The sequence below is a fragment of the Schistocerca americana genome, chromosome 4, assembly GCF_021461395.2.
Source record: "Schistocerca americana isolate TAMUIC-IGC-003095 chromosome 4, iqSchAmer2.1, whole genome shotgun sequence".
Lineage (NCBI taxonomy): Eukaryota > Metazoa > Arthropoda > Insecta > Orthoptera > Acrididae > Schistocerca > Schistocerca americana.
The window spans coordinates 549674692-549697608 of NC_060122.1; the positions used below are offsets into that span (position 1 = coordinate 549674692).

The following is a 22917-nucleotide window of genomic DNA, read 5'->3' on the forward strand; positions in this document are numbered from 1 at the left end:
AAATCAGTCTATAACGTTAGATCGTTGCGGTTTCCAACCTATTAGTTATATGGAATGCAACGCTCTTACTATCCCAGTGTAAGAAATATATTTCCAGCGTGTGACATACATTCTCGTTGCGGGTTTGTCAACGATAAACTATGACGATAAACTGTAAAATGAAAAGCTACTTCGTTAAAACATCGATTCCTTGTGATACAATATAGTTTTTCAGAGATGTATAGCTCCCAATATCCACATCCGATCTAGGTTCAGAAATCATACTATGCTAGCATCAGTCCTATATACAATGGTCGTTAGTATCGGAGAATGCCTCTTACAAAGAAAGGGACAAAAGCATAGCAGCGGTGTTTGACATGTGAAGCAGGCCGGAGTGGTCGAGCGGTTCTAGGCGCTACAGTCTGGAACCGCGCGACCGCTACGGTCGCAGGTTCGTATCCTGCCTTGGGCAAGGATGTGTGTGATGTCCTTAGGTTAGTTAGGTTTAAGAAGTTCTAAGTTCTAGGGGACTGATGACCTCAGAAGTTAAGTCCCATAGTGCTCGGAGCCATTTGAACCATTTGACATGTGGAAATACATTTCATTCTGCCACAGACTCCATAAATAGGACATCTGTCAAGCAGATGTACACACGGGGATTGTAATACCTCACAAGCACCTGTCGCTAACTTTGAATCACCATAGTTATTAAACTAAAGACTCGATTTTATGCCCAAGATGCGGCAAGGGAATGGAGTACATCGCATAAATCTTCGTTCGTCTAGAGGAATGCTCGAACCAGGATGGAAGTCCTCTGATGACCGACAGGTTTGTTGTTAACAATCGCAAGTAGACAGTGCTCTAAGTCACACGCAGAACATGCAGTTGTATGTGAGTTGGATTCAGGTTATGTCACACAAATGACGCATCCCGACAGCGCAACGGAAAAAAATGGTCAAATGACCTGCAGCAACAGGTCCCTCTCTCTCTAGAATACATCATCAGCCTACCATTGAAGCCTACCTCGTTACAACTCCATCTCAATCGATCACTCCATCCACACTCTGTCTTCCTTTAACGCTTATGCAAGTAAGGCAGATAGTTCTCCCCTTTCAAGGAAAGCATCAAAGACAACAGTCAACTCGTGCGTGTCACTATTACCTCAATAGACATGCAGTAGAATACTGCCTCGGTGAAAAATAAAAGATTGTTTACCCGGTTCCCGGTGCTTCAATCTCAACGTTTTCTCGTATTCCTCTTGCTGTTGTATACTCGTTCCCATGTACAGGAATTTTTTTTTAATCTTATGAGACTTAACTGCTAAGGTCATCAGTCCCTAAGCTTACACACTACTTAACCTAAATTATTCTAAGGACAAACACACACACCCATGCCCGAGGGAGGACTCGAACCTCCGCCGGGACCAGCCGCACAGTCCATGACTGCAGCGCCTTAGACCGATCGGCTAATCCTGCGCGGCAGGAATTGTTCTGGACCAGTCAGGAGACATGTAGTACTCCCTCAGTTTCCCCGCATTTCGGCGTATTTTCCCTCAATTTATACGTATTTTCCGTCATTTTATCTATTCTATGTCACTTTTGTCCATGCGAACACATCACTTATCGTTTCGTGTTCTAAAATTGCTTGTAAATGCAGTACAGCTGCCAATGCTTAGCGCAAATGCGCTATTTTTCTGGTTGGGCGGCATAGTATAGCACTGTACTCAAATGCAGTCAGTCACATATCCTACGGTTGCAGCACGTTTGCTCTGTTTTCTGTATGTCCGTATCTGTGCACGTGTCACAGAAGGCTTCCATGATGTGCTCATCCCGCTGGTGGATCCAACTTCATAGAACATAGAACACATCTCCTGACGTAACGCGTGATTGATCCACCTTCAAGCCCTATTCCACATATGACGTGTTGTGGATCCACATCCCAACAGCGCTCCTCATATAACGCTCGGCGGATCCACACGCGAACACTAGCTCGGGTCTACTGTCGGACCTGGAGGCCATCAGCTACACATGCACAGATACAGAGACTCTAAAAGGCATGTCGCATATCGCGAGTGACCGCGGTAGGCCTGGTGGGTCTTGCAGCCATACGCAGGTCGGCAGAAAAACAACAAAGGGCTGACAGTGGGAGTGGGGGAGCGAGAAGGTCTGCGGGGCATCTGGCCGTTTGAGGAAGCATGTGTCCTCCCCGTAGATGGATGAATGGAGGGAGAGAGGGGGGGGGGGGAGGCGTGAGGAGATGTGAGAAGGCCTTGGTTTGGCAGTTTGTGATTGTAAATCGAGAAGAACGCATGTTCAACTACCACCCCCTCTGAAGTCTTTCAGGACGACGATTTTCCCCAGTACATGTGCTGGATTATGACCACTTCATAAACAGAGCTGTTTTTTTCACTACAATTTCGATGTGTAATTAGATCTGTGAAGCATTTTTTTTCCATCAATTGTGATAGCATGTATTGGTTTCGATTACCCGATAGATACTGTATACTTACAGGTAATACACTTTATAACTCCTCTCTGTCCAACACCAGCATCTTGCCAGTTGAACATATTTCCCACAAAAAAAAGAAATAAAGATAGTACCTTACACCCTTGCCTTTTTCCCGCCATCTTGTAGGCATAGGGTAAAATTTGAGTGTGTCTGACACTAGTTTCGAATGGTACTGCGAAATTTTTTCCCAGCAGGATAACACTAGTTGTATGGTATCGTCAGTTTTTTAGTTGTATTGCGATTTTATGGCATCCTTGTGTAGCACTATGCATATGGTTGTATAATTATGCCCGATCTTTGTGATTAATTATGTAATTACGAGACCTGAGTTTCTCCTGGCGTACACAACTTTCATGTAACTTCCGGGAATTCAGCCAGGTAACACTTTTAGCGCCCGCCGATATCTCGGCGGAGAACACCCCGCCATTTCCAAGGCAAACTACAACGGACAGGCGACGTACATGCAAATTTAAAACCTCAGTTCTCACACTGATGCAGGAAAGATAACACACACACTGAACACCAGTGCCACCAAATATGACCAAAGTCAGAGATATCGACAGACTACGAACTCGCAGGTGAGGTAGTATTGACTCTGTCCCTCTGTTTTTTGACAAGGGAGAGAGCCGGATTCCAAACAGAAATTAAACAGAAACCTCCATCCCTGTTAACGAGGTTGCTCGCTAATTTATTCTCAACTGCCTCCTTAATAACACTGTCCCAATAGCTGGACGTGCATGCCAATATCTCAGTGTTATTATATAACACGGGGTGACCAGAATCCAAGCAATGTTCTACAATAGCAGATGTACTTGGCTGCTGTAATCGCGTGTGCCGTTTATGCTCAGTACATCAGTCCTCCACGGTCCTGATAGTTTGACCAATATATGCCATGCCGCAGCTACAAGGAATGCGATATACACCCGCCTTACACAGACCAAGATCATCCTTAACAAAACTCAAAATCACTCTAATTTTAGATGGATGTCGGAAAACACATTTCACATCGTATTTCCGTTAAATACGATCGATCTTATTGGAAGTGTTTCCTACGTAAGGCGAAAAGGCAATAGACTTAGGTGTCGACTCAGAATTATCATCAATCACCAGATGTACAGTTGGTCGATAGCGCAACTCACGTTTAATCTATCTATCACTATAACCATTGTGATGAAACGTAACTTCAAGATGGGACAGCTCAGCTGGCAAAGTCTCAGCGTCGGAACGACATGTGCCCTGTGTACCAAGGTACAAAGTACCCCTTCACTCTGAGCCGGATGGTGACAACTATTAGCCTGTAAGTACAAGTCGGTGTGAGTACGTTTCCTGTAGACTGCATGTCCAAGTGAACCATCTTCCTTCCTCCTAACCAACACGTCAAGAAAGGGAAGGTAACCAGCCTCTTTCACCTCCATTGTAACGTGAATGTTCGGGTGTATCGAGTTCATATGTTCAAATTCTCCCTACCATGGGACCAAAAAACAAAGGTATGGTCAACATATCTACAGAAACAAGCGGGTTTCAAAGACTTTGAGGAACGTGCATTGGAGTCGGTGCCATTGAAACCCGGAGGGGAGGGGAGAGGGAGGGGCTGGGGCACACGTGCAGGCTGAGAAAAACAGATGACGTCATCCGGGAGTGGGGGTGGGCCTGGCCAGAGGCGTTGGTGGGCGGGGGTGATTAATTCAGTTATTTTGCATATCAATTTGATATAAAAAGTGGAGTGACGCCGCCACTACCCTACTAGTCTCATTATGTGACAGAACTCTGAAAATGAAAGTGAAAGACAAATGTAAGGCATTAAAGAACAAACCGGTTTCCGAGTAGACAGGTCACCCCTGGAAATCGCCTTAAAACAACTACTCGGGAAACAATTACAGCGAATTATAGATTCCTGCCTGGTTTTTGTAGGCCTGGAAAATGCCTACGACAGTATACCGCTAACCAATTCCAGATATGTCTAAAGGCAGTCTATGTCATAGTACATGGTCCAGTCACGTTATGCGACAACTTGTCAAAAGCCTCAATAACCACCTTCTGCAGCAAGGACGTGCAGGAAGGTAGCGAAATGGATGTAGAATCATGATGACTCTCAAGGATAGATGCTTACTTGTGTTGGCCAATTGTGCCATTCAGAAAACATTCTGCATACCATAACGCTATAACGCTCCATCCTGGTTGCAAGGTGTTTGCTATCAGATGTTTCGTGCAGTGTTCGCCAAACGCGCTCTGTCCGACGAAGCATAAAAAGTGATTCGTCTGGAAAGGTCACCTGTCGCCACTCAGTGGACGTCTAGTTGCGGTACTGGCATGCAAATTCCAGCCTTTGTCGCTGATCAACAGCAGTCAGTAAGGGTGCATCATCCAGGCATATGCTGCAGAGGCCCGTCCGCAGCAACGTTCACTGAAAGGTAGTTGAGGAGACACTGAAGGTAGCTCTTTGGTTCGTCTAGGTGGTCAGCTGCCAATCAGTTGCACGTCTTTTCGCCCATACACATCTCCGCAGCTGTCGTTCACATATGTCATCTACGACGTGTTGTGCACCACAGCCCCTCCCCCCCCCCCCCTCTCGGCACCGATTTTGGACAGGACAATTCTGTCATGCACGGTATGCTTTCCAACGGCAGCATGCTAAAACTTTACATACTTAACCGTTTCGGCCTGAAAGTCAATGAATATGCCCATTTGGACCTCAGATATACACTACTGGCCATTAACACTGCTACACCAAGAAGAAATGCAGATGATAAACGGGTATTCATTGGACAAATATATTATACTAGAACTGACATGTGATTAAATTTTCGCACAATTTGGGTGCATAGATTCTGAGATTCAGTACCCAGAACAACCACCTCTGGCCGTAATAACGGCCTTGATACGGCTGGGCATTGAGTCAAACAGAGCTTGGATGGCGTGTACAGGTACAGTTGCCCATGCAGCTTCAACACGATACCGCAGTTCATCGAGAGTGATTGGCGTATTGTGACGAGCCAGTTGCTCGGCCACCATTGACCAGACGTTTTAAGTTGGCGAGAGATCTGGAGAATGTGCTGGCCAGGGCAGCAGTCGAACATTTTCTGTATCCCGAAAGGCTCGTACAGGACCTGCAACATGCGGTCGTGCATTATCCTGCTGAAATGTAGGTTTTCGCAGGGATCGAATTAAGGTAGAGCCACGGGTCGTAACACATCTCAAATGTAACGCCCAATATTCAAAGTGCCGTCAATGTGAACAAGAAGTGACCGAGACGTGTAACCAATGGCACTCCATACCATCACGCCGAGTGATACGCCAGTATGGCGATGACGAATACACGTTTCCAATGTGCGTTCACCGCGATGTCGCTAAACACGGATGCGACCATCATGATGCTGTAAACAGAACCTGGATTCATCCAAAAAAATGACGTTTTGCCATTCGTGCACCCAGGTTCATCGTTGAGTACACCATCGCAGGCGCTCCTGTCTGTGATGCAGCGTCAAGGGTAACCGCAGCCATGGTCTCCGAGCTGATAGTCCATGCTGCTGCAAACGTCGTCGAATCGTTCGTGCAGATGGTTGTTGTCCTGCAAACGTCCCCATCTGTTGGCTTAGGGATCGAGACGTGGCTGCACGATGCGTTACAGCCATGCGGATAAAATGCGTGTCATCTCGACTGCTAGTGATACGAGGCCATTGGGATCCAGCACGGCGTTCCGTACTACCTTCCTGAACCCAACGACTCCATATTGTGCTAACAGTCATTGGATCTCGACCAACGTGAGCAGCAATGTCGCGATACGATAAACCGCAATCGCGATAGGCTACAATCCGACCTTTATCGAAGTGGGAAACGTGATGGTACGCATTGCTCCTCCTTATACGAAGCGTTACAACAACGTTTCACCAGGCAACGCCGGTCAACTGCTGTTTGTGTATGAGAAATCGGTTGGAAACATTCCTCATTTCAGCACGTTGTAGGTGTCGCCACCGGCGCCAACTTTGTGTGAATGCTCTGAAAAGCTAGTCATTTGCGTATCACAGCATCTTCTTCCTTTCGGTTAAATTTCGCATCTGTAGAACGTCATCTTCGTGGTGTAGCAATTTTAATGGCCAGTAGTGTATTATTGTTAGGGTTTCTTACAATTCAGGGCCATTCTTTTGTGGTACTTATTGGAAGTCATGTTGTCACTGTATAGCAGTCAGACTGCGGGTAATAAATGATAGGTTAATTCTGGGTTGTCTTTGTCAAGGAAAATTCGGTAGATCAGTGTTCAATAAAAATAACTGAAGAGGTAGTTTCACCTGGTGACCCTGCAGGAAACTTCACTGTAATATTCTGATTTCCTTGTAGTTTGATTAATTAGTGCACATTAGAAATTAGTTATTGTTTATTGGTAGCACGTAATTGAATGTACGGAATTTCCTTTGTAGTTGTAGTTTCTTATTTTTGTACTGTATTGCCATGAGCGAAGTAGTTGTGGCATGCATGTGGGTTGCATTAAGTATTCCGCAGTCGCTTTTGCAAATAATTAGATATTTATTATTGTCAGTGCTATTTTGGTGTTTCTTGTTAATTTTGCTTTTCAAATTGCGATTGATATAATTGTGTAAAACTGTGTGATAATCGTGGCGAGTGAAAAGTGTAACACTAGACTGCAAAGCAAATTGAGAAATGACAGCGATGACGAGCGTAGCTTCTTAACACCACCTAGCTAGGAACTGACAAATGTTCAAAGCAGTAATTTAGTAATAGTGTATAGAGACATAGACCAGACAGTAAATAACGGCGTAGAAATTGAAACAATCATTGAACAGGGAACTGTTGACCATCGATCGGTCGGTAACAGTTTGCCTCACAATTGCGAAATAACGGAAAAAAAAGTATTGCAAATGCCGTATATTCAGGTTTTTCATCAATGCACTTGTCTCAATTAAATCAAGACACACCCTCTGCTTTTCAAAATACGAATACTGCTGGTGCAAATACACTGACGAAGAACACAAAGGAACAGGTTTCAGTCACTAATGCATTTTTATTGCAATTAATTCAAAAACTTGATCAGACAGACCAAAAGCTTCAAAAGTTAGACACAATAGAACAAAATCAGAAACAAACACAAAACAACTTCAGAAGTTCGACACAATTGACTAAATTAAACAAACATTTGAACAATCACGTAAAATTTTAACCGCTGAGATACACAACATCGAATCGAAATAGCCGGCCGAAGTGGCCGTGCGGTTAAAGGCGCTGCAGTCTGGAGCCGCAGGACCGCTACGGTCGCTGGTTCGAATCCTGCCTCGGGCATGGATGTTTGTTAGGTTTAACTAGTTCTAAGTTCTAGGGGACTAATGACCTCAGCAGTTGAGTCCCATAGTGCTCAGAGCCATTTTTTTTGAATCGAAATATCAAAATATTTCTGCAGACGCAAAAACACAAATTTGTGAGCATTTTCAGCTATCTTTAGCAACTTGAAGACATATTACAGAATCTTGAAGCAGCAATAAAAGAACTGCAGACCATTGCTCACGAAAATCACGACACCTTGTAGCCCGAAAATTTACTCTGTCGCTTCTGCCGATGCGGTTGTCCAACTTGTAAAAAATCCGGAAAACTTGAAGGACACAGAAGATACGATTACGACACAAATGGACTCTCGAAAACTTGGTTCAGAAAAACACACGGAGGAAATCGGCACGTTATTGGAAACAGTAGCCTAACTTTCAGATCAGTTAATAAATTTATCTACGAGGGTAGATGACGTTTTGAATGATACAAGACTGGTAGCGTTTACTGACACAGAGGAGTACGTGGAAATTAGGAAATTTAAACATAGTCAGAAACAAATTAATACGCAACACAGAAGAGAAATACGGGAAGTACAAGATCAGTTGGCACAGGTGATACAAGAATTACAGATTTCAGAGGACACTCGCGCTCCGGCACGGGAAGAGGGTTTAGAAATACGGAAATGTCACCGGTAAATAATACGTGGTATTTCGGAGATAATGAAAGGAGTCGGCAGGATGCACCGAGCACTGAGATGGAACCGCCGACACGACGCAACAATGACCGATTTGCGACTCACCGACACGGTGACTTTGACGATAAGCTCTTCACCACAACGCGTAAATTTAAAACATTTAAGAATTCTAATAATGACATACATCCGCAAGCATGGCTTCATCAGTTTTCTCTTTGTTTTCCTATTAATTTGTCCTTAGAGCGTAGATTAGAATTTGTGTGTGGCTATTTAGAAAATGAATCAGCTGTAAGAATGAGATCCGTTATTCGCGACTGTCACAGTGAATGACATTTTTATCATGGCTTCCTTTATACATATTGGTCTCAAGCCACACAAGATGGAGTAAAATACAGTATTATAATGAAACATTTCGAACAATCTGAATTTTCCAGATTTGTAAAATGTTTTGAAGATATGTTTCACAAGAATCAGTATTTGTCAAACCTGTACAGCCCCTCGGAACTCATTCGCATTTGCTTAGTTAAATTGCTTGAACACTTAGGATACATTATTTTGGCTGAACGTTGTAAAGACGAATCCAAGTTTTTCAGGGACTTTTGCAAGAACTGGAAATCGGCACGGGCAATCACATGATGTGAAAACAAGAAAACAACAGCAATTGCAAATCACATCCATGACAAGTTCGTGACGACAGAAACAATAACCATACACGACAAGTCTGCCGTTATAACGCAAATCGTGACCAAAACAGACACCACTCGTATGACAACTTTTGGCAGAATAACAATAATTACAGAGACATTTCCGTGGTAAAGACTGAGACAACCGTAGAAAGAGACAATATGGTAACCACAACAATTATTATCAAGGGAGACAAAATGACTTCAGACGCAACAATCCACCCCGTAGTTACGATTCCGGGAGAAATTCTCCGCCACCTAATCGACAAGAAAGAAACTGCAGGAATTACCGATAAGACGACAGACGCTGTAGTCATGAGACAGCCCTGAATTTCATTAGAACTGGCGTGACTGATATAGGGCAGGGCCCTATCGACAAGTTGAAATTGTAGAAATGAGACCTCCAAATACCAGTAACGATACGCGACAACATAGAGATAATATACAATGACTCGCACCGCAGGCAGCTACAAAACCTACTTATGAGGCAGTCGACTTAGCCAGTATGACTATCAATTACCTTAAAATGGAAGACAAGGACATTTTAATCCAGGAACATGACATGAAACAGAACAAAACTGCATATCCCGTAATTCACATCACAACGAATGACATAAAATTTACGGCAATATTTGACTCCGGCAGTCCTATATCGGTAATTAGTGAAACAGCTTTCAGTAAATGCCCCACACTTCCTTTACGTAAAATTAAATTACAAGGGACAATTTTCAGAAAAAGTGTAGATGTACGCCAACAAACTAACTTAGAATTCTTTTTTCAAAGCCACAGATTATTATGAATTATTATTATGAATTTTCTTATTGTTCCATTATTGGCGACAGAGGTTATATTAGGTGTAGAATTTTTTTAATGAGTATAAAGCAATTTTAAACTTTCACGTCGCTGAAATAAGTTTAGAGAAAGAAGATAAGTCAATAGCTTTGAAATCTGGAGACTGGCTTTCAAACCATGATGAGGAAATCAATCGGTTTTACCTTTTGTAAGATCACAGTTTGGAACTTTTGATGGAATTTGACACCAATGATCACTTTGCAAGTACTGACAGGGATGATTGGATGACGTATTAGATACTAAGGTTTTAATTCAGGAAAAATTCAAACAATCCAGAACTGTAACGACACTGATAGGCTGGACATTATTGACATCTTACAATCACTTTCCACAGTTTTTACTCACAAAACAGGAACAATTAAAGGATTTCAGTACAAATTTCGTGTTCGTGAGCACACAAAATTTTTCGTCAGATCATATGCAATTCCGGCACATTATAGGAACAGTGTTAGAACAGAAATACAATTTATACTTGACGAGGGCGTTTTCTTTACTGCTGCATTGCCTTGTTCTCTTGTTTATGTATCTCAGCTCAGCAGACTTACGTCAGCTTAAGAGGGGGTATGCTATATAAGAAAATGGGTTGTGGTGAGTTGGAAAGAAATGCACTGAGAAGCTATAAGGAAAAGGTCTGGCAAAAGAGTATTGTATAATGAGGAACAATCATTTTGAAAGAGAAAATGAACAGATATAAATAGGGGTTAGTGACAGCAGGTTTAGGTAGGATTTTCTTGGGAACGAATGATGAGGTAAGAAAAATAATGAAATATAAGCACTGGTTGAAAGTATAAATACAGATAGTGTGTTTAGGTAAGTTATTTTTGTGGAAACAAATGTCGAAGTAAGGTTTTCGAGAATTAAATGAAGTTTTGGGTGGAAATGAAGTAGTTTTGGTTGGAAGTAAGGAGGTATGAGCATGTAGGATATTATTGAAAAGACAAAAATGAATGAGAGGTATAAAATGCTCACCACAAGTGCTGCAGTGTCAAGTGTTATACTTACACTTACACTTTGACACATTTACACTTGAAAACAGATCCTGTCCTTTCTTATGTGTTATTCCGATATGTTTATGTGTACCCTTGTGTCTCCGTGTTCTTCCTATCTCTTTGCGTTTATAGATAAGATACATTTGGTAGAATTTTTTTCTCTCTAATACTAGATTGCATTCACTATGATGAGGAATACTGTTATCCTCAAGCCTAATCTCTGTTTTCGTACTATGTTCTTTACTTTAGGAAGATGTTCGGATGTTATTTATTCTGTTAGGATTTCATTTAATATTGACGTGTCAAGTTAATGTTTCTAGTGATATTCTCATTTTTCATTTATTTACTTATGACATAATTCCTGTAATACTCACGTATCTGCTTATTTCTATTCTTTTTGTAAAGCCTGTTTTAGTACAAATGTTATTTGTATTACCATGTTCTCTACTATAATGAAATTTTCTTTACATTTGTAATTGTATTCTTATGCTGTAAAATTGTAATTGTATAGACACCACTTCGCCAAGTTAGGTAAATGGTAGGGATTCCTTTTACTGCATACATTTGTCTATTGGTCATATTATATGTATCAAATCTCAGAGATTATATTACTGTGTTAGTGCTTGCACATGTGTTGATAACTCAGCAAGAGTCTAGTTCGCAGCCTTGCTAGTTGTAAGGATATTGCAAAAAAAAAAAAAAAAAAAAAAAAAAAAAAAAAAAAAAAAAAACTAATAAATAAATAAATAAAAAAATAAAAACCAAAATAGTGAGTGCACAAGTGGTGGCTTATGGACTTGTAAAATGCATCAATACTGACTACACAGTGGTGGCTCATGGCCTTGCTATATTATCCTCAAGACTCTTCAATTGTGATTGTGCACCCACACAGTCGCAATGAATGGTTGCTGGCCATCTCTACAAGGACTACCTTTGGTGGCCCGCTACTATCCTAATCTCTACTAAGACTATAGTAGGTCTGTTTTGTGGTTACCCACCAATTCTACCAAGATTCTTCAAGACTTTGACTGATACTGCTTTGGGTCTGCTCTGTTGTGACCCATTACCAATCTTGCGATACCATTTCAAAACTCCATGTCAAGAATCAGCACTGTGTTTCAGTGGGGAGGACAAAACTGCTTCTTTAAGACTGCATGCTTGTGCTCTGCTTACTTTCGCATTTTCGTATACTGCTCGGCCATTGTGCGTAAAATTGGCGTAGACTTCTCTTCTGACGGATTACTGGGACTGTCTTTAGGGACTGTGAGGAGAATTTTTACTTTATTGCCCAGCAGCATATTGCTTAACCTTTGTGTGCATCTGCTTGATTTGAAATTGTTAACATAAAATTTTTAACAAGATGGTATGGCCACTGCCCATAACAAGTTGTAAAATTTTTTGAGGGTAGCACAGGGACTATGTAAGTAGCCTGTTTGAACGTTGACAGCGCTGTAGACTGTGTTAAAATCGCTGACAGCGCTCTACGCCTTCGGCAAGGGATTCTTTGGTTGGGCAGACTAGCCGTTGGTGAGTGGATAGGGAAGAGTATGGACATGCTATTCTTAGTGGAGATTCTGTGTTTGTAGGACATGTATTGTAAAGTGAGATGAAATGATGTGTTTATAAGGAAATACGCAAGGAAATGTATGATGATGGATGTTTATTTGGTAATGTTTGGGCGCTGGAATTATTGACTATTATATAATTTTTGAAACTGGATGTCACAAGAATAACGCAAAATTTTCAAAATACATTGTTTGCTCTTCAACAAAATCTTTCAATTGCTAACCACATGCCTCCTAGTAGTTAGAGTCTACAGTGGTAACAATCTTTTTATTTAGCTGGGTGTAGTTGCTACTTGCTGTAATTGCTGTAGTTCGTGTTAGGAAGATTTTCTGTGAGGTAAGCGACTTATGAAAAAGAATGGGGTTTGCAATGTTGAGATTCGTGATTGAAATGAGTTTAGGCAATTAACAGAGTTGGAGGTAATTTCATATTTCTTTAATTTCATAATATTTTGGATTTGTATTATTGTTAGGATTTCTTGCAATTCTTTTGGGTTAATTAATGGAAGGCATGTTTTCAATGTATAGCAGTAAGATTGCATTGGAATTGTATACTGTGGGTAATAAATGAATAGGTTAAGTCTGAGTTGTCTTTCTCAGGGAAAATTCGGTAGGTCGGTGTTTAATAAAAATAATTGAAGAGTTAGTTTCATCCTTTACCCTGATCTCTTCAAGAACTTTTTTGTTGTCTGGGCAGACGATTGTCGCATTAATAACACTTATCGTGAAGAACTCTTTGTCTAAAAATGCTATTTTGTCTTTTGCAGTTTATTATCTATCACAAAATAAACTTTAATTGGTGCATTATCATTTTTACTTCGTTTGGTAAAAACGCTGTGTTGCTTCTTCTGCTGAAACATAATTTGGAAATAATTTTGTGTCCTCCTTTCTTATCAAAGTTCTCTACTAATTGTTTTTTCCGTTACAATCCAACTTGAGACTGTACTGCGATATCTTCATTGCAAATTATGTGCAGTACGCAACTGCAATTGGAACGATGCACACCGACTATAGTAAAAAACTCTCTTATATTTTGATCTTAAGGTGGCTTAATTGGGCCGAAACTGGTTACCGTAAAGAAAACCTAATCCAAATTTGTGTTTTGTTCTTAAAACTTAGTTAAATAAATTAATCTAAGTATCCACCTATAAGTAACTTATTTTAAAGGGTAATGGAAAGCAAATTAAAAGAAACTTTGTGATCACCATGAGAAACGTACCCTGGAGATAGTTTCCAGGCTCCAGATGTCACGCACACTTGCCTTGGTGACATGTGCAGCGGTCACGTTCTTCAAATCAACTAAAAATATGTAACCAACAGAGTAGTCAAACGAGAGCATGAACTCCATCGCCATCAACATGGCCTTTATTGCCTGCGGCAAGCTCAGGATTGAAGCATCGGGGGTTATGTTCAAGAGGCAGTTAACACGGTTGCAGTCTTCCGTCATGCGTGGAACTGTGACCACAGTCCTGCAAATGAAAAGTGAAACAGTTCACTGACATGGAAGCCACATGTGTGAAACCATCCTTCTAAAACGAAAACAGATGGTTATACAGATATTTTATATAGTATTATAATTTAACTAACACTGTTTAATTCGCAAATGATAAATCAAGCTGTCTCGTCTCAGATTTCAAAACAACTGCACTGTCACTGTCCTCTGCCAAAAAGTGAGATAAGATAGGCGTTCGGCAGAGTGGTGCCTTATATGCCCACTTTGTAACTCATTGACCTACTAATCCTACTAATATTTTTCCTCACAGTCGATCCTTTCTTTACTATTTAAATTTACGAGGATCAGAAAATTTTCCTTAAGCACTTTGTTTCAAAATTATAATAATTTTTAATAGGAATTCTTTATAAAACTATCCTTAATATCTATTGAAGTGATGGGGAGTGAAGATAATAATGTTTTACATTTTATGTTGGTGTGGTATACCCAAAAAATACGGGTAAGTAGAACGAAACTAGACGTTTCTCACACTCATACCGTCTATAACTTTTCTTTTTCCTATATTTGCACACTACACAACTTCTGGAGGGTGTTTTCTTGATGGAATTCGGGAATGGGAGAGGGGGGGGGGGGGGTAGTAGATAAATCTAACAGAACCTGAAATCGATTGATTATAACGCGCAAAATGTCGAACAAAATCGTGTGTGTTACAGAACGCTACACAGATCGATTTCTCAGCTTCCATCTGTCAACCGAGAAGAAGAAACACTAAGAACAAGTGGTAACCGCCCGGCCTGTCTCACAACCGCCAATGTAATAATGGTCTTGAAACGTGTGACCGGCTGTGGGCTGGTTGTTTAAACCAATAGATTGAATGACAACCGAGCACATAATAATGGCTCTATAATTCGGACTGCGCCTTCAGTTTCACTCTGGAACTGAATACGATTCTTTGCCACCTGTTCCCATGATCCAATCTCAGACAATTATTACATGAAATGTTTCCAAATCTATGCAGTGCACATTCTGTGGACACCTTTCAGCTGATGGAATGCTTTTGCACACAGTTTCCCATTATGCATTTAAGTCTTTCACTTTATTATCAAAGGAATTCTTGCCTGCCATTAATGACTGGCGAAAGCTACAGCAAAACTACAACAAATTACTCTCAATGTGGCAGCAAAACTGTAATATTTGACATCAGTGTGGTGTGTGTCCATCCTTAGTCATTATGAGAGCTTGAAGTCTGATGGAGAAACTTTGAATGAGAGTGTCTATAGTCTGTGGAGAAAGAGAAGCCCGTTCTTTCTCAAGGCAAGAAACCGGAGAGGCTAGTAAGGTAGGACACTGGGATCTGGAGCGAAGTCAACGTTCTAATGCACCCCAAAGGAGTTCCACCAGGTTCAGGTCAGGAGTCTGAGCAGGGCAGTCCTTTTCAGGGTTGTTGTTGTTCACAAATCATTGCCTCATCCTGTTCAGTGACCGTCTGTCACGATCACTCAACAGGCACTTTCGTCCCCGTTCTCACCTAGCGAATGATAGTTTTCCACTTTCACGGTATGTGGTACAAATCTCCGATACGGTGCCTTTTGAAACACCAAACACTTCGGCTACCTTGGTTACCGAAGCACCCGTCATGCGAGCACCAACAGCTTGCTCACGTTAGAGTCAACTTACAACCAAACCTCCAGATGTCAGACAAAAATGGTTCAAATGGCTCTAAGAACTATGGGACTTAACATCTATGGTCATCAGTCCCCTAGAGCTTAGAACTAAAACATAACTAGCCTAAGGACAGCACACAACACCCAGTCATCACGAGGCAGAGAAAATCCCTGACCCCGCCGGAAATCGAACCAGGGAACCCGGGCGCGGGAAGCGAGAACGCTACCGCACGACCACGAGCTGCGGACAGATGTCAGACCCTCAGTTCGGTACCAAACGTTGTGTGTCGATACATTATCAACCAAAACACCGATTTAGTTTGCGCTGTGTGCTGTCGTCCAGTAGAACATGTTTAAAGGTAATTAAAAGTAACGCCAGAACTACGGAGAATAGGCAAACCATATCTGTAAGCTCTGAATGCGAGGACCCCTGGTAGGTTAGTTGGTAGGACGTCAGATTGTCGTGCTAGAGGTCCCGATTTCGATATCAGTCGGCTCTCAGCCGTGGTAGCCTGCAGAACTGCCCCACCCGCAGGCCAAGCGTTCCGCTCTCGGCGTTGTTTACTTCCGCGCTGCGGTACTCGTGTTTAAAGAGTTCACTACTACGGTACCTCATGGCGCACTCTTACGACCTGCAACGATCAAAGTAGACGTTACAGGTCGAACATCCACGACCAAGACCTTTTGAAGTTGAAAACTTCAAACGGGAGGATCTGCGTTTGAACCACCTGGATGTGATCGGAATACATTTATCTATCACAGAAACTGTTGTATATATCAAGATGTCGACGGAGGCGCTATGCGCTGAAGTTGTCCAACGATACGCCGCCACTCTAAAATTTAAACACTCTGATGGACACTTAGGTGCAGTGATAGTGGACCACATGGTGTGTCTGATCTCCCATTCGAGGTGCCTCAGTAGACGGTCATTGCCGCTTTCCAGTCGTGTGGAAACGTCTTGGGTCACCTATCGGAGAGTTGGCAAAGATTTACGACTTACCCAGTGTTAAATGGCGTCCAACAGATCAAAACTGGGCTGACGAAACACATTCCGTCGTACCTGCTGATTGGCCATATGCGGGCCATTGTCATGTACGATGGCCAGCCATGAACGTGCTTCACATGCGACCAGGAAGCACATGTCTGGTCGGAATGTTTTTGCCGACGTATAATACACACACCGCTGGGTGATGTAACCCCGGCATCGATGTTCAGCTGCGCGACGGTAACACAGAGCGCTGCAACGTCACTTCAGAATACAACTGAAGCTTCGTCAACGCCACCCAACGCACCACAACACGTCGACGAAACCTGCATGGTGTCACCCCCAGTGCTCGCACCAGAAACATTCACTCTCAGGACCGTGGCGGACGACCCTACTTGAACCACGGACGTCGAACTAGTTGTCGTGCCGACTGCTGCCGTCACCCAGACGAGTATAGCAATATCGTGGCGCCCCAGTGAAACTTTCCAACATCTGAGTCCCTCACAAACTGGCACCATCTACTCTACAGATGTTGATATTGCACTCCTACAGGAGGTGTTCGTCGCTGACTTCCAAGTGCCCTCCGGGTATACCACCTACGTTTCTCACGCCTCCGACACTGGTAGTGTGGAGCCATCCTCCTAAGCGATGGGCTCCCTGCTGAGGATGTTGCGTACCTCCCAACTGTACAGGGTATGAGGCTTCACCCTATTTGGCGTGGGTGTCATTAACATCGACGCATCGCCCGGATCTAGCCGCCGTCGTGACCGACATACATTCATCGCCGAGGAGGTCACACCGCTCTTCACAGAGCCACTGGATGATCTGGTGTTCAGTGGAGACTTCAACTCGACACAGGGACCGGCCAGGGAAACCCATATGTTGAGGAACTGCCCACAAATAGGAGTGGTCTACATAGTCGAAGGCCTGGCAAAAGTACATCGATGCCAAGCCACCAAGGAGACGTTAATGACGAGCAAAAGCTATCATGTCTCTATAATGGAAAAGGTTCGTACAGATATTATTCTTGCCTCCTAAGGAACTCTAGTCGCTGATGTAAGGTGCGACCTTCTTGAGTCGTGACGCCGGCAGCAGCGTAAATATTTTCATATCGCTGTTCAGCAACGTCATTCGTCGATAATCATGGACACTCTATTGCCCATGCTGTTTGTGAATGGTTATAATGATGCCTTTGAGAAAGGTGTTAGGGACCACTGTCGTTGGGGACATCAGCTCATGCGTGTTGGTCGTCCATGTGGGAGCCAACAAAGAATTAAAACTTTTGTAAAATTTGATGGGGGTACCATCGGGCCCTGGAGATCTATTATCAGATCCCGCCTTTATAGCATCGAGTACTTCACCTGCGGTCTTGTCTTCTTGGAGTTCATGTGCTACCTCCACCGCGAGAGTGCTTTTAGTAAGTTGTGCGATCTCTGTGATCAGTTCCATGGAATGCGGTACAGCTGAATACAATCCAGCGAAGTGATTGTGGAGGGCATGGCCAATGGTTTGTTGGGTCTCATGAAGGTGGTCTTTCACATCAATGATGATGTCGATCAGAGCCCTATGTCTTCCTGGAGGAGGTGATACATCAATGGATGTTCTTGAGGTATATGATTAGAGGTCTGAGAGCAGACTACAGTGCCTTGTAGGTGATGGTGCATGATCAAGGATATCTGCACCTTTGTTTGGTGTACCACCATCTGCCTGGCTGGCGAAAAAGGCATCGTCAAACAGTCACAAAGAGTTGAATAAAAGTGCTATGTATTAGTACCATGCCTTGGCTTCCTTGCCGTAGCTCATCAATATTTTATGGATGGTCGGCTTTTCGCAAGAGAGCCACCAAGATGAGGTAGAGTCATAGGCATCATGACGACACCAGCGTCATGCCCATGCTTCTTGGACCATATGGCGACAGTCTGGGGAGATCAGGTGATTGACACTGAATTTCCACAGACCACGAGTATGCCACAAATGCTGTCGACGAGAGTGGCGCCGCAGATGTACACTTCATGGTCTAAAAAGGCAAGCGGGTGGGTGAGGTCGATGTGGCCTATGCACCGTGATGAATGAGCATTGTAAAAAGTGTAACCCGCTCGGGTTCTGTGGAGCTTTGTCCAGGTGTCAGTGAGTCGCAGGCTATCGATGATCATCGAGAGAGCCACACAATATGAATGCTGTGGGAGTTGGTCAGCGGATCCTAGTGTTGAGTTAAAGTCTCCACTGAGCACAAGATCGTCTTGTGGCCCTGTGAGGAGGAATATATGTCGGTCATGACGGCGGCTAGAACCGGACGATGTGTAGATGTTAATGGTGCTGGGAGGTATGCAACATCCTCTGCAGGGAGCCCATCGCTTAGGAGGATGGCGACACCACTACCAATGTCGGAGGAGTGAGTAACGTAGATGGTGCACCTGGGGGGCACTTTGAAGTCAGCGAAGAACAACTCATGTAGGAGTTCAGTATCTGAGAGTAGATGGTACCTCAGAACATGGCCAGTTTTTGAGGGGCTCGGATGTTGGCAAGATTCATTGTGGCGAGTCGATATTGCTTCGTACGATCCCTTGTAGTTGATGCAGAATGCATGGTGGAAGCATCCTGCAGGTGTAGACCCACCAGATCCCTCACACTGGTCACGATTACAGGCAGGGCACCGGCTCAGTCACCTCTGTGGGATGCTCTTGCTACGACAAGCTGGTGGTCTGATCCACTTCTTCTTCAACGTCGTTGGCCCAGGATGCTGAAGCTGAAGACATATGACAGTCGTTTACTGTCAGAGTGGGGGAAGCAGGAATGGTGACAATAGCTGCAAGGGATTTATTGTCCTCATGTACTGGCAACACTGAATTCGTGTTCAGAACCGCGAGAGAGGGGAGGGGGGGGGGCGTCATGAGTGGTCTTACCATACGACTGGACGCAATATGGAGGGTTACCATCAGACATCGGTTCGTCATTTGGCGAGGTCATCTGAAGGAGAGCGAGCGTCATCGGGGGGGGGGGGGGGGGGGTATTCGTCAGCGTTTCTTGCGCTTCCTGGGCGACCGCTGTTTCCAAATGTGTTGTTCCGAATCAGAATGTGGTCGCCCATCATCCGACGGTATACCCGTCTGGGTAAAGGCTGCAGTCGGCACAACATCTAGTTCGACATCCATGGTTCAAGCAGGGTTGTCCGCCAGGGTCCTGAGAGCGAATGTTTCTGGTGCGAGAACTGGGGGTGGCGCCCTGCAGGTTTCGTCGACGTGTTGTGGTGCGTTGGGTGGCGTTGACAAGGCTTCAGGTGTATCCTGATGTGACGTGGCAGGGCTAGGTACTACCGTCACATAGGTGACAGGTAGGGACGTGAACGTCGATGCCGGGATCACTTCACCCAGCGGTGTCTGTACCGAACGTTGGCGTAAACATTGGATCGATCATGTCCTTCCTGTCCACATCCGGAGCATGTACGTGGCAGGCCATTGTACGAAGGAACGTGTTTCGTCAGCTCAATTTTGATCTGTTGGACGCCTTTTAACACTGGGTAGGTCGTAAATCTTTGCCACTTCGCCGCGAGATGACCCAAAACGTTTCTACATGGCTGGAAAGTGGCAATGACTGCCTACTGAGGCATCTCGAATGGGAGTTCAAACACACACAATGTTTGGAGACTGAATCCCGTGTGGTCCACTGTCACCGCGCCTACATGTCCATTAGAGTGTTTAAATTTTAGTGTGGTGGCGTATCGTTGGAAAACGTCAGCACATAGCGCCTCCGTCGACACCTTGATGTATACAATACTTTCTGGAAATTTGGAAATTTGTTGTAAGTTCCTATGGGGCCAAACTGCTAAGATCATCAGGCCCTAGGCTTACACACTGCTTAATCTAACTGAAACTAACTTACGCTACAGACAACACACACACCCATACCCGAGGGAGGACTCGAACCTCTGACGGCGGTAGCCATGCGAACCATGGCAAGGAGCCTTAGACCGCATGGGTACCCCTCACGACAACGCTTTCTGTGATGGAAAAATATATTCCGATCACATCCAGGGGTTGAAACGCAGATTCTCACATATGAACTTTTCAACTTCAAACGGTCTTGGTCGTGGATGCTCGGCCTGAAACGTTACTTTGATCGCTGCATGGCAGTAAGAGTGTGCGATGCGGTATGGTAGTGGTGGGCTCTACAAACAAAAGTACCGTGGCGCGGAAGTAAACAACGCCGAGAACAGAGCAGTTGGCCTGTGCGCTGGGCAGTTCCGCAGGCTACCACGGCTGAGAGCCAATTGATTTCGAAATCGGGGCCTCTAGCATGACAGACTGATGCTCTACCAGCTCACCTACGAGAGAGCTTCGCATTCAGAGCTTACTGATATGGTTTGCCTATTCTCCATAGTTCTGCTACTTTTAATTACCGTTTACACATATTATACTGAACGTCAGCATGCAGGACAAACTAAATCAGTATTTTGGTTGATAACGTATCGACACACAACGTTTGGTACCAATCTGAGTGCTTGACATTTGGAGGTTTGGGTGTAAGTGGACTCGAACGTGAGCAAGCTGCTGGTGCTTGCATGATGGGTGCTTCAATAACAAAGGTAGCAGACATGCTTGGCTCTTCAAAAGACGCCATATCGAATATTTGTACCATATACTGTGAAAGTGGAAAACTATCATTCGGTATGTCAGAATGGGGACGAAAGTGTGTATTGAGTGATCGTGACAGAAGGTCATTGAAGAAGATTGTGACAAAAAAGTAAAACAGTTGCAAAAGTCAGTGCAGAACCGAATGTCGCACTCGCAATCACTGTCAGTATGAAAACAACACAGTGAGTGCTGTATAAGCAGGAAGTCGAAGGGCGGGATGTAATTCCAAAGCTATTTATCAGTGACACAAATGGTCGTAACACGAATGCATGATGCTAAAAACTTGGACCCTTGAGCAATGTAAGAAAGTCATTTGGTCGGACGAGTCTTGTTTCATACTGTTTCCAAGTGCCACTCGGAGTTGGGTCCCAAGAGTGAAACATAAAAAAGGGAGGAAGGGAGGGGTGGTCGGTGATGATTTGGGCAGCCATGTGTTCCATAGTCGCTTTAGTCCTGAGGGTTGTGTGATCATTTTAGTCGATCAGGTCGATCCCATGTTTGTCCCCCAATGGCGGTGCTGTGTTCCAAGACGACAGGGTCCGTATTCACACAACTCGCATTGCCCACGGAACCCTGGTTTTGTGAGCATGAGAATGAGGTGCAGCCCACTGTTGTTGAGCCAATGCGGTCTGCTTTGGAGAGAAAGATACGTGAGCACTAACCACCTCTATCACAGTTACCTGGGCTTTTCACTATATGGCAAGAAGAATGGTATAAGACTCCTTTAAAAATCATATGGGACCTGTTATTCATCAATTTTGAGACGAACGGAAGCTGTTTTGAATGCCAACAGGTTTTGCAAAACATATTAAGCATAGTGGCGTGTAGCGCTTTTTGTGTTTCTGTATTTTTGCCCAATCCCTGTACAACAATTCCTGCTTGTAGTGGTCAATTCTGGGAGCTTTATATCCAGCAAATTACAATGAATATCATATGTCTAGCTATATGTCTTCTATGACGCAATATAGGTAATAGGTTCGTGTTATCGTATAGCAGACAATCTGAAATTTAATACTGAAGGTTTTCAGAGTGGTTTCCTTCTCCAGCATCCATTGTTTGGCACATTGAAATGAATTCCGGGACGATTTTTCGGAGATCATCACTTTTGGTGGCATGAGTTTCTCTGAGAGTTGCATGACAGAGATCTAGTAGTGATGAATGTACATCTTTGAACACTCTATCCTTTAGATAGCTCCATAAGAAATAATCATATGGTTGAGATTGGGATGATAAGGGATCATTCCATACTGTTTCCAGTGAACTCTAAGACATCCAGGGCGACGATCCAATCTCTGAACGTTATCTGAAGGAAATTGGTTCAAATGGCTCTGAGCACTATGGGACTTAACTTCTGAGGTCATCAGCCCCCCAGAACTTAGAACTACTTAAACCTAACTAATCTAAGGACATCACACACATACATGCCTGAGGCGGGATTCGAGCCTGCCACCGTAGTGGCCGCACGGTTCCAGACTGTAGCGCCTAAAACCAGTCGGCCACTCCGGCCAGCAAGGAAATTGGACTGCTACATGCACAGTGGAGCTGTTGCTCTACTATATATCACAAAGCATCATGAGACACACATAAATCTATTTAAGTTGAGATACATACAATATCTGTTGCATGGAAAAGTTTTCAAG

General features: G+C 43.7%; 1 protein-coding gene across 1 annotated transcript in view; it reads right to left on the reverse strand.

The window, feature by feature from the left end:
- LOC124613608 overlaps nt 1–22917 on the reverse strand; it is a 75749-nt gene that overhangs the window by 28888 nt on the left and 23944 nt on the right. Inside the window, exon 3 of the mRNA XM_047142323.1 lies at nt 13764–14013. Coding sequence (XP_046998279.1) covers nt 13764–14013 — 250 coding nt within the window. The remainder of the gene's footprint in view (nt 1–13763; nt 14014–22917) is intronic.